Here is a 17,138-nt window from a genome sequence, read left to right on the forward strand (position 1 = left end):
GACAATGTTCATATTTATGCATGAGAATGGCTTCAACAATGACATTGTTAATGGTAATGGCATCTCCTTTAGCACGCATGAGGTCACGAAGCTCAAAAAGGCATTTATCAAAATTAGGACCGATTGGATTCATTTTGTGAAAGGCAATGCATTTATGGAAAATGATCTCAAGCTTTTTCAGTGAATATTCATGATATTTTTTCTCTAAGTTTTTCCACAATGTGTGAGCACACTCAAAATTCTGCAATTAACTAAGAACATTTCTTGGTAGTCCTCTGATGATTAGATTTACAGTTTTAAGATTACCAAGCATATCAAGTTCTTCATCATGAGAAGGATGCAAAGGATCAATTGGAGGATCATAGGGATATTTAACATACTTGCGCAAATGGAATTCATCAAATATATATAGCATTTCATATTTCCATTGTTTACAATATTCCCCATAAAGAATAGGCACTCTACAACTAATATTCCCCAAACTAGGTACATCCATCTTCCTCCAATGGTGTTTAAACCAAGGTTTTGGAGACCTTGTTGTCATACTAATTGTGGGACCGATAGAAGATGTGTCTAGAGGGGGGGGGGTGAATAGACTACTTGCATAAATTAAAATCCTAGCCTTTTCCCAATTTGATGGTTGGCAGATTTTAGCAATTATAACAAGCCTACTGCACCCTACACATGCTAGTCAACAAATATGGAAACGGAAAGTAGAGACATTGCACATGTAGTAAGGAGTAGAGTTTAAGAAGATCAAACGTAAAGAAGTTGACACGACGATTTTTGGCATGGTTTCGATAGGTGGCGCTATCGTACGTCCATGTTAGTGGAGACTTCAATCCACGGAGGGTAACGGCTGCGAGAGTCCATGGAGGGCTCCACCCACAAGGGGTCCACGAAGAAGCGACCTTGTCTATTCCACCACGTCTTCTGTCCATACAGGACTAGCCTCACTCACGGTAGATCTTCACGAAGTAGGCGATCTCCTTGCCCGTACAAACTTCTTGATTCAACTCCACAACACCTAACCAATCTAGGAGGCACCACCCTCCAAAAGGTAATAGATGTGGTAGAATGATGAACTCCTTGCTCTTGTGCTTCAAAAGATAGTCTCCTCAACACTCAATCACTCTCTCACACATTTGTTACGGATAGGAGAGATTGATCTTGTGGAAAGCAACTTGGGGAGGCTAGAAATCAAGGTTCAAATGGTTGGAGTGGAATCTCTTGATCTCAACACATGAGTAAGTGGCTCTCTCTCTAAAAATATGGGTCTCGCAAGTGTATGTGTGTTCTGAGTGCTTCCTCTCCGAATGAGAGGTAGGTGGAGGGGTATATATAGGCATCCCCCAAAATCCAACTGCTACAACATTATTGCCCAACTTGGTGACACCGAAATGAATCTCGGTGGTACCGAGTTGCACTAAATGTGGCAACTTTTGAATTCTTGATGAGACCGATATAGCAATCTTGATGGTACCCATACGATGACCTAGACTGGTTTCCAAATATCGGTGAGTCCGATTTCAAACTCGAAAATTCCGGAACTTGAAATCCTCTCAACAAAAAGTTGGTCAAACAATCTCGGTGGCACCGATAGGAATGTTGGTGGTACCGAGATGGTAGGGTTTGGCACAGGTTCTGTCAAGTGTAAAACTGGTAGGGCCGAATGGAAATTGTCGGTGTCACCGATTTTGCTGGTTTGGGTTTGGACAGAGATATTTTGTGGGAGAATGGTTAGTATTTTTGGTGGCTAGCTTTAAGCACTCGAGCAACCAACTCACCATAATACCTCATCCCCTTTTAATAGTATTGGATTTCTTATGATCTCAAAATGATTTCTCACAAAGTATAAAATGAAGAGTCTTCTTGCTTGAAGCTTGAGCCAATCCTATTCCTTCCTTGCATCAAGGGGCGTCTTCTCACAATCCTATAGCCAAAGCATCTATATGTACTATACCTAGAATATACTAGGTAAAAGTATTAGTCCAAGAGACAATGTATGTTGTCATGAATTATCAAAACCACCAAGGGAGCATATGTGCTCTCACACTTGAATGCTCCTCTCGTACAGATCATCCACTAAGCCAACGTCTCCCTGATGGCCGACGATTCAAGAGTAGCCCACTCAGAGGTTTTTGGAAAAAACATAGCTGACGCACCAAGGAATATGCCAACTTTATCTGTGCAAATGGCGCCCACAGCTCCACATGATCCTCCTCTTCCAACAACGTCGACATCATTTAATTTTGCTAGCTCAGCAAGCGACGCAATCCACTATGTTTTACCTGTTAGTGATTGAAACAAATGCGTGAGTCACCCTGGGTTGGATTGCTCACAACTCGCCTAGGTAATGTTCCACAAAACTATGGAGAACAAACGGGCTTTGATAGATGTCCTCATATATTGCTTTTCGTCACACTCCCCATACTGCCCAAAGGGTCACCACAAAGGTAGTGAATTCGTCCTCTGCAAGTGAATATTGCATAGGAAACAACCAACATTTTGCATTATCATCAACCTTTCTACTCAATTGTTCAATAATTGCATGTGTCGAAACAGAACCCAAGTACTTCTTGACCAAAACACATACGAGTTTGCTGGAATGAACCGCAAGACCACCCAGTTTATCAGAGGCCTTTGTTTCGGCCTATGGAGCAACAACCCATAGGACAGTTGGGCCAATATTTGATAGATGCGGGACAAATGGTTGTACACACGCACGTCTATAAACGTCTAGATCATAAAATGGACGATCGAAAACGCAGATCGTTGTGAGGACACGGATTAGGTGCGGTTAATATGAGCATGCCTTCCTCCACTGCCTTCTGTAATGTTTTTTTTACAGAAAGCATACTTTATTCATCAAATAACAACTACATAGTCCGCTAACAATTTCATGATAAAGTTTGGAGGAGCGTCATTCCAAACAGAAGGGTTAGTCGTCCTTCCCCATCTAGCTAATTCATGAGCTACATTATTCGACTCTCTAATGCAATGCTCAATAGTAACCTTCCCGAAGTCTACTAACATACTACGACAATCTTCTAGCACCGGCGTTGCCACCATGGATTGCACTTCATTTTGATTAAGAGCATCCACCACCGTAATATTATCCGTTCTCACCACCAAATTAGAGCATCTAGTATTATGAGCTAATTTGAGTCCTTCGAGTGGCGCCGTTGCCTCGGTTGTGATGACATCAGCTACATTTTCCAACCTTGCCGTTGAAGCTCTTATAAAAGTATCCTTGTAATCACGGATAATTGCTCCACATGCATCGATATATTCACCCTTTGAAAAAGATGCATCCACATTCAACACTTGTTGTCTTGCATAGAAAACCAGCCACTTATTGATTTTTGGAAAGTCCTTGCTTGTCCCTGCTGCACGAGCATAGTGAAGGGCCAACGCGATAACAGAGGAGCTGTTTTTTCTGCCTTCCATAATGTTTGTGACTATTTCCTTGCAATCAGACCCAACGATTTTTGTTTTTTGTTTTGAGAAAACCCAATGATCACTTAGGGCTTGTGTAGTGTTGTCGCGGAGCTGGGTCCCAGGCAGCCCAGAAAATTCCCGAGCCGAAAAAGAAGTCGGCCTGGGGCGCAGCCCACTCTCCCTACCCCTCTTCTGCTGGGCCTCGGCCAGTCAGCCCAATAACAAATACTGGACGAGGGGACTGAGCAAAGAAACGCGAGTTTTTGACGACAAGAAAACAGCCGTCCCGTGGCCGTCGAACCCTATCAATCCCGCCGCCCGCCGCCCGGGCGCCGTGCCCAGCGTCCGGTGTGTCGTTCGACCTGCGCCCCTGCCCATCCGGTGAGCCCCATGCAGTAGCAGCAGCAGCAGCGATCACTCCCCTTCCATCTCCTTCTTGGCTGCTTCCCTTGCTGATCTGCAGGCTGCTGACCTGTCCAGCTGACCGGCGAGGCGGCGCGCCGGTGACCGCGTTTGTCCAGACAGATCTCGACCCCGACACTGGCGTCCTTCGGCGTCCCGCCTCAGCTAAAGGTACCCCCATCTAGCCATCTCAAGTCCTCAACTCAAGCTTAAATTCCACAGAAAATGTGGCCGTGGCCCTCGGCATTAATGCCTTGATAGATTGAAACATGATTTTAATTAATTCTTGTTGCCCTTAGTTTTGTAATAATTGCACAGAAATATTTGAAGGCCAATCTCCATTCCAGTTCGCTTTGTCATGTGATATAATTGCTTTGTGTTTTCCCCTCCCTGTAATATAAGAGCGTTTTTGGGAGGGGAACTTTTGGAACCTGGGTGTATATACACCCTACAAGCAAAAAAAAAGCAATTCAACAAAAAGTCAAAAAGTTCTGAAAATATCTTTGAAATAAACTTGACCTTTCATTGTACTTGTAAGAAAAATTCCACAAAAATAAAAATATACTTTGACTTCTTTAAAAAAGCAAATTTTTGGTCAAAACAATATGAATAGTGACCCATAATAGCAAATACATTTTGTCTTTTTTGCCCAAAAGTCAGTGCTGATTTTGTTTTCGTGAAAATTTATATGCTAGTGCAAAACAAAGTCAAGTTTAACCTAAAAATACTTTGGAACTATTTTGAATTTTTAATTAATTATTAAAAAAAATCCTCATATAGGGTGCATATACAATCAGGAACCAAAGTGTATTTCCCAGCGTTTTTGACACTAGTGTAGTGTAAAAAACGCTCTTATATCATGGGACGGAGGGAGTACGTATTAAATGGCTAGTTTGATCAAAATTTGGCAGCTATTCCAGAATTCAGTGACTTGCTACCACTCATCCGACGCGGATTTGGTGAACATGGGTGCGCGTGCACCCTTTATGATTTTTTTTTCTAAAAATCCTAGGAAAAAAATTAAAAAAATCGGAATTTATTTTTGTAATATACATAGTCAACCAGTATACTTGGGTATCAAGTTTCACGTAGAAATCACATCCGTGGTAATATGGGCAAAAATTGACAAAACCGAAGCTATATTAAAAAACACTGTTTGATGAATAGTATGGCCACAATTGTATTTTCTTCACTAAAAATACCATGGGTGTCAATACATCATGAAACTTCCCACGTGAGTAGAATGGTTGACTAAGTTTCTTACCGCGAAATTTCAGAATTCTTTAAATTTTTCTAGTATTTTTTTACTATTCATATGGGTGCGCACGGCCTACCCCAACTTGTTTGGGACTGAAAGGCTTGGTTGTTGTTGTTGATGATGGGTGCGCACGCACCCATGATCACCTTTGTATTTTTGCTACTCATCACTCTTTATTATTATTATTATTCTAACTAAAACTGACTCCTAATGCAGCATCCACGTTTAGCCACGCCACCTTAAAACGAATAGTCATTGCACGTGATAGGAAAGTGTGACCACTGCACGTGATAAAACCCTACGCCCCGCGCCCCACCTCTCTGTCCAAATCCCCTCTCGCCAGTGCTTTCACCTCATTGGGCTCCCCCCTCCGTTCTTGCTAGGTTACCAGGCTCGCGTGTCCCGCCGCCATCAAGCGCCACAGCCACCACTCGTGATGCCGACAGTCAGCGTTGGCCGCGACCGCCTCTTCGCTGCACTCGGCAGGGTCTATAGTAAGCGCCTCCCCTCCCCCCCCTCTCGAAACCCCGCCGCGTACGCGCACTCCTTCCTTTAACCCGCCGCGAGAACACCTAACTAATATCGTTCCTTTGTTGTGGATGCTCTAGCGCAAGACGAATTCGAGGCACTCTGCTTCGATTTCGGCATCGAACTTGACGATGTGGTGAGCCGCTCGGATCTGTGCCATTTGTCTCTCCTACTCGCATGCTTTGGTATTTGGGTGTTAATTTCGTTTGATGTGATTTGCTTCATTGGTTTGTGTAGACCACAGAGAAGGCCATCATCCGGAAGGAGAAGCACCTGGAGGAGGATGTCGAAGCGGACGGTGATGATGAGGTCATCTACAAGATTGAGGTTGCCGCCAATAGGTAAGCACATTTTGGTTTTGCCAGCTGAATTGTCTGTGCAAGTTGCTAAACTGCTCTGACTTGAGTTGCTATGATGTGAGATATCTGTCCTTCGGGTATCACTAGCTCAATTAGTCTGCATTGAGCTGCTAATTGTTAAATCAAATATGTGTGTATGAATTGGTGTCACCGTAGTTGTAGCATGTAACCGGTTTGCTTTCTTTTATTTGGGAGCAAATTTTGTTCTGCTATTCAGTTCAATTTTTTGGTGTTTATGGGTATCGTGCATGCCATGTGTCACTTAATTGTTGGACTTTGCAGAGATTGACCTTCTTATCCGTACTAATGTCAGCTCAAGTCTAACCTGCATTATTTATGGTGGTTCTTTTGGTTTTGCCATCAAATTTGGAACCAACATGTGTAGGTTTTGTTCACTCTGATTTTTATTTAATTTGACATAAACTTTGGCTGCGCCATTTAATTCTTCTTACTGGTAGGGTTTTAATAGGTACTCCGTCTGTAAACTAATATAAGATCTTTTAGATCAGTAAAGTAGCGATAAAAAAAGATCTTATACAGTATTAGTTTACAGAGGAAGTAGTTTATTTTGTCTTGCTAATTTTGTATTTAGTTTTATTCTCTTGTTCATTTTGGGTGTAGTAAGAAATTATTTGGTGATGTGAGACACTTGTAGTATAATAATAGCTTGCTTTACATGTTTGATGTGAGATAAGACTTCAAATAGTTCAACTTCCACACAGCACATTGTGTTCAACCACGAAATTTTGCTTTCTTTCCAGCAAAAGAGAAAGAACTGCTTTCTCGCATATGTCTGATGTGACATAAGACTTCAAATTGTTGAACCTTCAAATAGTCTACACTGGTTTTATAGATGGGAGTATCACCTTATTAGTATTGCTGGCATCAAGTATGCACTGGAAATGTCTTGGTTAGCCTTATGCTTTAACGATATGTTTTTTTATAATTTACTAAGTTCAATTGGATGACTTGTTGGTTGTTAAAAAACGACAAAGAATTAGCATAAGATTTCTTATGTGGTGCGATGTCCGTTACAATGCATGCAGATATGATTTGTTATGTCTTGAAGGATTAGCAAGATCTCTTCGCATTTTCACTGGGAGTGAAGCAACCCCTATATTTAAAATTGCTTCAATCTCCCGTGGTTCAATGCTTCAGATGCATGTTAGACCACAGGTAATGGGTTGACCAAGAAGGTTCATTTTTACCCTCATCTAGCTCTTTATTATACATAAGCTTAATGAATTTTACCTTTATAATTTCTTATGGCCATGTTATGACATATGCCAAATTTTCAGTTAATATACTAAAAAATATGAGAAAAAACAAAGGTTGAGTATCTTCATTGTTTTGCTAACTTCTGGGTAACGGTTCTGTATGGGCTGTGGATAAAATCGGTAGACAGAGTCTAAGGGTTTGGTGTTTGTCTCAATTGGAAACTCTCTTGAACAACTTCATTATTGGTGCATATTCTGGATAAAAAACATTAAAAAATGGAGAAATGACTCCGTGAGTTAAATGAATGACAAAAAAGGGATTTGGAAAAGGAAAACAAAGGCAGGACTTAACGCACTAGTTTAATTTTCTATACATATGTTTGTCATGCTTAATCCATGTGTGTCATAAATGTTCCGTTGTACTCCTGACCAGTAATATAGCAGAAAGAAGAAATGCAATTCTTAGAGATGACATGCCAAGTAATGGATTACGTCATTTTTAAAATCTTGACCCTGTTTCTCTAGAAGGTAATGGATTTTGTATGCACACATCTATCTACTAAAGGAAAGTCAAAGCCTTGATCAGCTGATATTTATTTCTTTTGCAGACCTCACAAATTAGACCATATGTAGTTTGTGCTGTCCTAAGAGGAGTAACTTTTGATGAAGTCAGATACAACAGCTTCATTGATCTTCAAGACAAACTCCATCAAAATATTTGCCGGTATAACTTGTCTGGCTAGCAGTTGTCTGTTAGTTTGTTGTATGTGAGTTGAAGATCATCACCCTTAGTTAACTCATTGTGCTGTGCTGGAGGACAGGAAGAGAACTCTTGTTGCTATCGGTACCCATGATTTGGACACTCTGCAAGGACCCTTCTCATACGAGGTAGATTTTTGACCTTGCTGCAATTAGCTACAGTTTGTTGATGCTCCTTATTAATTCCATCAAACATCCCAGAGAGCTTTGTATTTCCGTCAGGCACATCCTTGCTATTTCATTCTGTGTGTGTTCTTCATTTTTCTGTTCTTCTCTGTGGTTGGTGGGTGGGGGCCCATATTTCTGTTCGAGGATCATTGCTAAAGCTTTTTCCCCCAAGGATAGTTAAGTTTTTTAGGGATAGTGCATGTTGTGGTCCATTTAATTGATTTTGCACACATCATGAAGCTAGTGCATGTCAAGGCTATAGCTTATTGGCCCCAAAAGCTCCCTCCCGCTTTCTCAGGCCCTCTTTGGGGGAGATTCAGGTTTGTCTTGAGTTCACCAGAAGCAAAGTATATTTCTAAACAGGCTGTCTTCAAGTTGGAGCTTACTCTCAGCTAAAAACTATTGATAAACTGGAGCTCCTTTTCACCAGCATTTTAGGGAAGTCATAATTTGGGGGAAACATGGGCCCTGTTATTTAAACCTATTGCATTATGGTCTGAAGCTTTGTAACACGAGCCCAAGGTGCTCCCCACTGTTTGGTGTTATTCCAGCCTATGAGTACAATCGGTTCCATTTTTGCGGACTGCTTTTGATTCCAGGGAGGTTGACTGACAGGTGAAAGGTGGGGATTCAGGTCTAGTTAGTAAAATTTGAAGAGTAGGTCTCCCTGACCTGTGTGCAATCAAACTGTTCCTGATGCTATTGACTTCAGATGGAAATTCGGAGAATCGGTGTTAATTTTGGTGTAACTGGTGCATGAACCTTGGAACCATTGTGCATCCTAGGCATGGTTTCGTGTTTATAGTTGTTGATTGAATTGACGTACATGCTGAATTGTGGTGTTTGGATGGGACGTCCCCAATTACAGTGCTATTTCATGCTGTCCATATTCTTTGACAGCTTGGCTAGTTGAAGTAAATCCAAAGAAACACCATCAGGTGCTGAGCTTTTCAAGTGTACCATAAGTTGATATTATTTTTCTTTATGTTTCGAGATTTTTGCGGGAATTTTCTACCTTGCAAGCAATTCTTGGCTAGTATATATCTCTTCTTATGTGCCTCTTTCAGATAAGCTTTTTTTCATTTTGATAAAAAATCATAAATATTTGTTCTTCGTTTATAGCTGATGATGTAACAATGCAAATGCCCCTGTTGATTCCTATCATCCTTTATTTGACACATTAATTAATCTTTTTCAGGCTCTATCACCACATGAAATCAATTTTATCCCATTAAAACAGGTAAATAACTCACCATTATCCCCACTTTACACGCTATTGTTAGAGCATTTCTGCAGTCTTTTGTTTCTGGGAAAACAGCAGTTTTGACTCACATTTCTTCTTTTCGTTTGCTTTGTTATACTGGTTCAGGAGCAAAAGTTCAGAGCGGATGCATTGATGGATTTCTACAGAGTAAGTAGCTATGCCACAGGTTATAGTTCCTTGCTACACTTAATATTGCTACTTATGACCATGGGAACCAGGATTTTTTGAAGTTCTGCAGTTATATACCCTAGGTGCTTAATTCTGATTTTCCTTAATTACGCTCTCTGTACATATTGGTCACCGATAGCTTACGCTTTCTTTTGGCAGTCTGACATGAAGTTGAAGAAGTTTTTGCATATTATCGAGAACTCTCCAGTTTACCCAGTTATATATGATAGCAACAGGTAAACCAATATCATGGTATTGTGGTTACATTTCTCAACTTATTTTTGTTACAAGGTGTATAGTCTTGTTATAAAAGGCAAGACACATGTTTAGTTACCAGTTGAATATTTCGCTTAAATTGTTTGTACCACTGTACCAGGACTCTTCTGGTACTTATTCTGGGTCCTTGGTTTGTACTGCTCATACAGCAAACTGACACTTTAATACTTGCAGAACTGTATTATCGTTACCTCCTATCATCAATGGTGCACATTCTGCTATCACCCTGAAAACAAGGAATGTGTTTATCGAATGCACTGCTACAGATCTTACAAAAGCAAACATTGTTCTGAATACAATGGTAGGTGTTATGTATATGTAATGCTTGCTATCTTTTAGATGGGAAATGTGCTGTCCTTTTGGATGAAGATTAGATTTATTTTGTTGATGCACCTGCTACCTATGTTGTCTAGGTTGCAATGTTTTCGGAGTACTGTGAAAATAAGTTTGAAGTGGAACCAGTTGAAGTGGTATCTTATGATGGAAGCACAGCCATTTACCCTGATCTTTCATGTTATAAAATGGAAGTTTCGCTCTCTGATATTGTTGGACCCATTGGAATCTCCCTAGATGAGATGCAGGTATATTTTATCGAAGCCTGAAAAACCATGTTCAAATAAGTGACAGATTTTGATCTTTACTGTAGAACAGCTGGTTTTTCTGATGCAAATTACAATGTTCTACCTGTATCTGTATGCAAAATTAAATTAAACAAATATTTTTGATAATTATGTAAGGCAATGTTTTCTGCTTGAGTTCTTTGAATTTAAGTTCGCAGCTTTGAGCAAGTGAGATGATACAACTGAGTATTTGAAAGTTCAGGTTATCTCCCTTCTGAACAAAATGCAATTGCAAGCGGAACTTTGTTCATCAAATGGGGAGCCTTGTATTTCGGTGTATGTCCCTCCTACAAGGAGTGATGTTCTGCATGCTCGTGATCTAGCAGAGGTAACATATGCAATTCCCTACCTATCAAAGTTTTTTTTGTAGTTATTATTTAGAATTGGCTGATAGTTTCTGGTTTGATTTTCATTTTCATTCCATACAGGATGTTGCTATAGCTTATGGGTACAACAATGTGCCAAAATCAAAGCCAAAGTCTATGACAATAGGTGGAAGGCAACCACTAAACCGTTTCTCTGATAAAATTCGTGCTGAGGTATGTGCTTAAAATATTCAGTACCTTGTACGATCCTTCAGTTGTGTTCACTCATCGATATTTTACTGGGAGAAAATGTTTGTGGGGCAGGTTGCAAGAGCTGGTTATATGGAGGTGCTCACATTTGTTTTGACTTCACACGAAGAAAACTTTGACATGCTAAACAGGACAGACGATGGGAATAAAGCAGTCATTATTGCAAACCCCCGTACTTCTGAATTTGAGGTGAATTGCTCAAGTACTAAAGAGTGTCTTTATGATTGGATCTTTCATTTATTTGTTACAGCTGCTTGCAGTAGAACAATGTATGTCATTCTGTTGTTAATTGCATGTTAATCAGCGAGCTGTGTAAGTGTTCATTCATTGAGGCCTGGCCTTCTATGCCTGGTATCTTTATTAGCTTCGTTTTTGAGAATAATTGTCGATAATTTACATATGCATACAAGTAAAATCAAGAATGCATGGACAACTACTCTCTAGTGCCGCATTATTTTACTGATTTACCTTTTGGATGATCCTATAGTTATACATATTGTCATCATACTCCTGCTATATGTGGTCATTCATATTTAGCTGTCTTCACTTACCCATTGCAAAATAAATCAATACATTTTGTTTCTAATGTAAGATCTTGAAATATAATTATACAATTCACATGTGCTTATTCCAGTACAAAACATATGTTTATTTTGCTTGTGATCTTGCAGGTTGTAAGAAGCAGTCTGATGTCATGTTTGTTGAAAACGCTGAAGCATAATATAGACCATCCAAGACCCATAAAGGTACTTTATGAAAACAAACAATAATATTCATCTCCTTAGTGTTAGCAGTGTTACTGAGGTGCTTTTCATGTGGCTAATGTATATAACAACATTCTAATTATTGGCTGACAAGCACACTCCAACCCTACCGGGTTCTCTCTTTCCCTAGCTTGTTGAGAGTCGTCTTCCGCTCCCTGGCTCCTTCCCTTTTCTTCTCCCCCGGCGGTGTCGGTTGGAGCAAGGATGGGATGGGATGCCGGGCTTCTTCTGTAGATAGTAGGCTTAGATTTATGTTGTTCGGCCTTGTGCTGTGGTCTGGCTTCATGCCGTTGCGGAGTCTGCCTTCGGATCTCGCGAGCAGAATCCGGTGGCCGTTCGCGTCGTCCTCAGCAGCGCCTTCATGGTGGAGGCAAAGGGATGGCGGCGGATCTGGCGAATCCCCTCTCAATAAGCTTGCAGTGGCACTTGGAGACGCTGCTGTGGTGCTCCTCCCCTTCCCACTCTGTCGTCATGGTGGCGGCCGGGATAGCGGTGTAGAATCGCAGCAAGTTCCGCTCCAGCAGTGCCTCTCCTCGTCGGATCTATGACTCTGGCGAGGATGGAGCCTGTCCTTGCTCTCAAAGGAGGTTCTCCAGCTTCTCCTTTCGTTGCATGTTCCTTCAGCAGACGAGAAGTGGTGGAGTTGATGCAGATGGGGATGACGCTTGTCACCAATGGTGGTCTTGGAGAGGCTACGGCGCCCACGATGGCCAGACGGTCCTATGGCCGAAGGGTGGCCCTTCTCGTTCCTCCCGGCTAAGTTGCCACAGGGGAGGCAGTACAACTTCAGTGCAGAGTCCATGGCGTACAACCATGGAGGGTTTGTCGGACCAAGCAATTTCGTCCCCGGCGACGGCGATCTTTGTTCTGCTCAGGGGTTGTTAAGGACCTGATTGCATTTTACTTTCATCTTCTGGGGTCCTCCTTGCATAAGTCAGAGATCTGGTTGTAATTTGTATTTTTCTTTGGGTCCTGCTGCTAGATGCTCGGTACCACCGCTGAAATATTAATGATGCATCTGGGGCCTTCGAGCCCCACTGTTCAAAAATAAATAAATTGGCTGACACATAATATTGGTTTGTAATAATTATGTTTGTTAATACATGTTATCATGATTTTCTAAAAGGAATCTGTCATCTTTCATAGAACTGCTTATGTTGGTAATAACCAATTGGCCATAGTATAACTTTTAGCATTGTTATATGTGTGCAGATTTTTGAAGTTGGTGATGTAGTGTCATTGGATACTTCACGTGATGTTGGTGCCTCTAATAATCGCCGGCTTGCAGCTTTGTACTGTAATAGTAATTCTGGATTTGAGGTAAATAAACAATTACTTTTGTGCAGGAGTAATTTTTAAAGTGCTTTGTTCTTAGCCTTGACTAATTGTTATCAATTACCCAGGAAATTATGGGTTTGGTGGATAGGATTGTCAAAATCGTGAGCGCTCCACACATAAATTTCGGTCAGACTTACTATGTTCCTTCAAGTGTAAGCATTTGAAACTCTCGATGCATTTGGGTACATCCGACGTTCCTTTGGTAGTTTGGTTGTTATGAACATCTGTACCGATGTCTTGTCTTGTAGGAACCTGAGTTCTTTACTAAAAGGCAGTGCAAAATTGTTATGAGTGATGGAAAGCAGGTGGGCTACTTTGGAATTGTCCATGCTGAGGTAATTTCTTTTGGTCATATGCAAAAAAATAAAAATGCCATGGAATGATAATCTATGAACAGTGACCTAGTCTGTTATATGCAGGTGCTAAGAAAATTTGGCATTCCGGATCCCTGCACTTTCGTCGAGATTGACATTGAGGCTCTTTTGTAGTTGCCATGTATGTGTGAATCAGGGGACTCACCTGTTGGTTTTGTTCGCTTGACAGTTTGGCAGGCGTGTGGTATCTCAACACAGATACCACAACAGGATAATCATTTTAGTTTGGACACCACATGCTCAATTGTAGTAGCTCACATTGGTGCTTGAATGTTTTTGAGTTGGAAAAAGGAAGAAATATCATGATGCTGTAGATGCCTTAGTTTTTTGTGCGCGAAAGGTGTGCCTTACTTCGCTTCCGATTTGATACAACTATACATCACCGTTTTGGCACATGTTTCTATGAAATATGTCAGTTATTAATATTGTGAAGAATTTGATGGTGGAAAAGCAACCACTTGGTTCATGAAATCCCTTCGAAACCATGTTTGACAGGATGCTTAAGTAAATTTAGCGTTCAACGTCTTTTTCACCAAACCTGACAATTCAGTTCCGTTAGTCGAACAAACCCTGAATTTGTGACCTGCCCACTTCTTTTCCCAGCTTGTGACTGGACTCTGGTGTCTACTTCTCCCGATATCTGTCACGGAAAGTTGCGTTGTTTTCTGTGTGGACCAATTGTAGGCGCGTTGAGACGTTTTTCTGTCTTTCTCATTTCTAGCAAAAGAGTTAGTGTGTTGCATGGAAGGAAAAAATATACCACACTCGTCAATAGGCCCATGTAATTTATTTTAACACATGACATCTCATCTATTGCCACTTATCCTCTTTTTCACCATTACTAATTGTGGTCTCAATGCTCACACAATCACAACGCATTTAAATGTTGTCAATCCTAAGGTGTCTCTCGGCATAAGATGTGGAATTGTTTTTTTTTTTTTTGGTGAGGATTTGACGAGGTGTGTATGCGTAGTTATAGATGGTTTTTTTCTTCTCCTATCCTGATTTTGTTAAAGTGTTCATTTCCAATCCCGATTGGCACCGGTATGAAAAAATCCATTATGCACTACTGGTTAAGTTTACGCACTAGATTACATTTTTAAAATGGTCAACATGTAATATAATATCTTTACCTACTAATAAAGCAAATAGTGCTTCTTTCGTACGTAATCCAAATTACCCTTAAAGTTGACTAAAATTATCCACCAATGCCACCTATAAGTCATAAAAAACGTTTTAAACAGGAAAATATCCGGACTGGGCCGGCCCATGTAGGCACCTCCTATATTACGGTCTGGGTGTTGAAAAAAGATGCAGCACACCTGTTTGGGCCGGCCCATGCGTGGGCGCCTGTTTTTTTAGTTTAGTTTTTTTACTTTTTTCTTTTAGTTCCATTTAGTTTTTCTACTTTAAATAATTTAGAACTTCAAACAACTTTTCTCAATTTTAAGAAACTGAGAATTTCGAAATAAAATATTCAAAGAAACATATATTTTTTTAGAATTAAAAAACTACTCAGGAGTTTTGAAAAATGTTTGCATATAGAAAAATGTTTAAACTTTGAGAAAATGTTCATAAAATAAAAAAGTTAACGATTTTAAACAAAAGTCCGTGTCAAAATCTTAAAAACAGTTCGTGCCTCTGTTTTTAGTCTCATTTTTTATTTTCATTTTTCTGTTCCATTTTTTAGATTAAATAATTTAGAACTTTGAAAAACTTTTGCAATTTATAAAACTGGGAATTTTGAAATAAAAGTTTGAAGAAAATATAAAATGTTTGTGAATTCAAAAAATGCTCAGGACTTTTGTAAAAATATTCGCATATTCAGCAAAATGTTCATAATTTTGAGAACAATGTTAGTGAAAACAATAAAAGTCCAGGATTTTGAAAAAAATTTGTGTGTTATTTTTTGAGTGCAATTGAAAAAAATGTTTGCTAATTCAAAAAAAGGTTCATGCATTTCAAGAAATGTCCTAAATTTTTAAAGACATAATATGACCAGCACCATTGAAGATTATAATTGTTTTTCTCCCGTTGCAACGCACGGGTCCTTTTGCTAGTTATATTCAAATTCTACACATCTTTTAATCAGATCTCATATATAACATGTTAAATTTGAAGTTAGGGTTTAAAAGATATGATGTTTTCAAAAATTATTTGATATGTATTGCGAGTTGATGAACCCAAATATCACGGGGTTTCCAACAAAAGTGAAAACCCGACTTAAAACTGGGTTGTGGGTTGATTACTAAAAAATCAGGGGGTTCTTTGTGAAAACAAAATTTTGACTTAAAACTAGAGTGTGGGTTGATTATCAAAAATATTCAAGGGGTTCTAAAATAGCATGACTGAGTAAAATATCTATTTCCTTTATTAATAGGTATAGATTCGACGTCTCATGGCTGATAGACGAAGCCAACCACAAACAAACGGACAAGGTGAATCCAATCCTTTCTCGACCAGGGGGATCTGGCTAATCTCCTCATTCAGAATCACAAGCCCCCTCCATCATCCGCATCCCGCAGCGGCCACTATGGGCATGTTTGGTTACGTGCAAGGGTGGTTGGTGGTTGGTAGACTTCATATAGAGGAAATCTTTCACGTTGCACGATGTTTGGTTACTTGGCTCACATCAATTCCATGTGTCGCATGATGTTTAGAGCACTCCAAAGCCAGTATGAGGAGAAAGCCGAGAATTGACAGTTCCACTCATGCAGGTTTGTACGGATCACGAGGTGAGAAAGATTCTCTCATTTTTCGTGTCACGATGCATGTTTTTGTTGGAAATATGCCCTAGAGGCAATAATAAATTAGTTATTATTATATTTCTTTGTTCATGATAATCGTTTATTATCCATGCTATAATTGTATTGATTGGAAACACAATACTTGTGTGGATACATAGACAAAACATTGTCCCTAGTAAGCCTCTAGTTGACAAGCTCATTGATCAAAGATGGCCAAGGTTTCCTGGCCATAGGCAAGTGTTGTTACTTGATAACGGGATCACATCATTAGGAGAATCATGTGATGGACTAGACCCAAACTAATAGACGTAGCATGTTGATCGTGTCATTTTGTTGCTACTGTTTTCTGCGTGTCAAGTATTTGTTCCTATGACCATGAGATCATATAACTCACTGACACCGGAGGAATGCTTTGTGTGTATCAAACGTCGCAATGTAACTGGGTGACTATAAAGATGCTCTACAGGTATCTCCGAAGGTGTTAGTTGAGTTAGTATGGATCGAGACTGGGATTTGTCACTCCGTGTGACGGAGAGGTATCTCGGGGCCCACTCGGTAATACAACATCACACACAAGCCTTGCAAGCAATGTGACTTAGTGTAAGTTGAGGGATCTTGTATTACGGAACGAGTAAAGAGACTTGCCGGTAAACGAGATTGAAATAGGTATGCGGATACTAACGATCGAATCTCGGGCAAGTAACATATCGAAGGACAAAGGGAATGACATACGGGATTATATGAATCCTTGGCACTGAGGTTCAAACGATAAGATCTTCGTAGAATATGTAGGATCCAATATGGGCATCCAGGTCCCGCTATTGGATATTGACCGAGGAGTCTCTCGGGTCATGTCTACATAGTTCTCGAACCCGCAGGG

General features: G+C 40.2%; 1 protein-coding gene across 1 annotated transcript; it reads left to right on the forward strand.

The window, feature by feature from the left end:
- The first annotated feature begins 3,698 nt into the window (after positions 1 to 3,698).
- Positions 3,699 to 13,982, forward strand: LOC123436492 (phenylalanine--tRNA ligase beta subunit, cytoplasmic-like). The gene is made up of 21 exons (XM_045115634.1): positions 3,699 to 3,822; positions 3,922 to 4,014; positions 5,485 to 5,595; positions 5,710 to 5,765; positions 5,867 to 5,970; positions 7,035 to 7,164; positions 7,814 to 7,929; positions 8,027 to 8,093; positions 9,331 to 9,372; positions 9,502 to 9,543; positions 9,724 to 9,800; positions 10,015 to 10,141; positions 10,254 to 10,421; positions 10,663 to 10,788; positions 10,889 to 10,999; positions 11,090 to 11,224; positions 11,707 to 11,781; positions 13,012 to 13,119; positions 13,203 to 13,289; positions 13,386 to 13,472; positions 13,557 to 13,982. Exons 3-21 carry the CDS (start codon positions 5,538 to 5,540, stop codon positions 13,623 to 13,625), a joined length of 1,785 nt encoding a protein of 594 aa, XP_044971569.1. The 5' UTR covers positions 3,699 to 3,822; positions 3,922 to 4,014; positions 5,485 to 5,537; the 3' UTR covers positions 13,626 to 13,982.
- The last annotated feature ends 3,156 nt before the right edge of the window (positions 13,983 to 17,138 follow it).

This window comes from Hordeum vulgare, chromosome 1H, assembly GCF_904849725.1.
Source record: "Hordeum vulgare subsp. vulgare chromosome 1H, MorexV3_pseudomolecules_assembly, whole genome shotgun sequence".
NCBI classification, from domain to species: Eukaryota; Viridiplantae; Streptophyta; class Magnoliopsida; order Poales; family Poaceae; genus Hordeum; species Hordeum vulgare.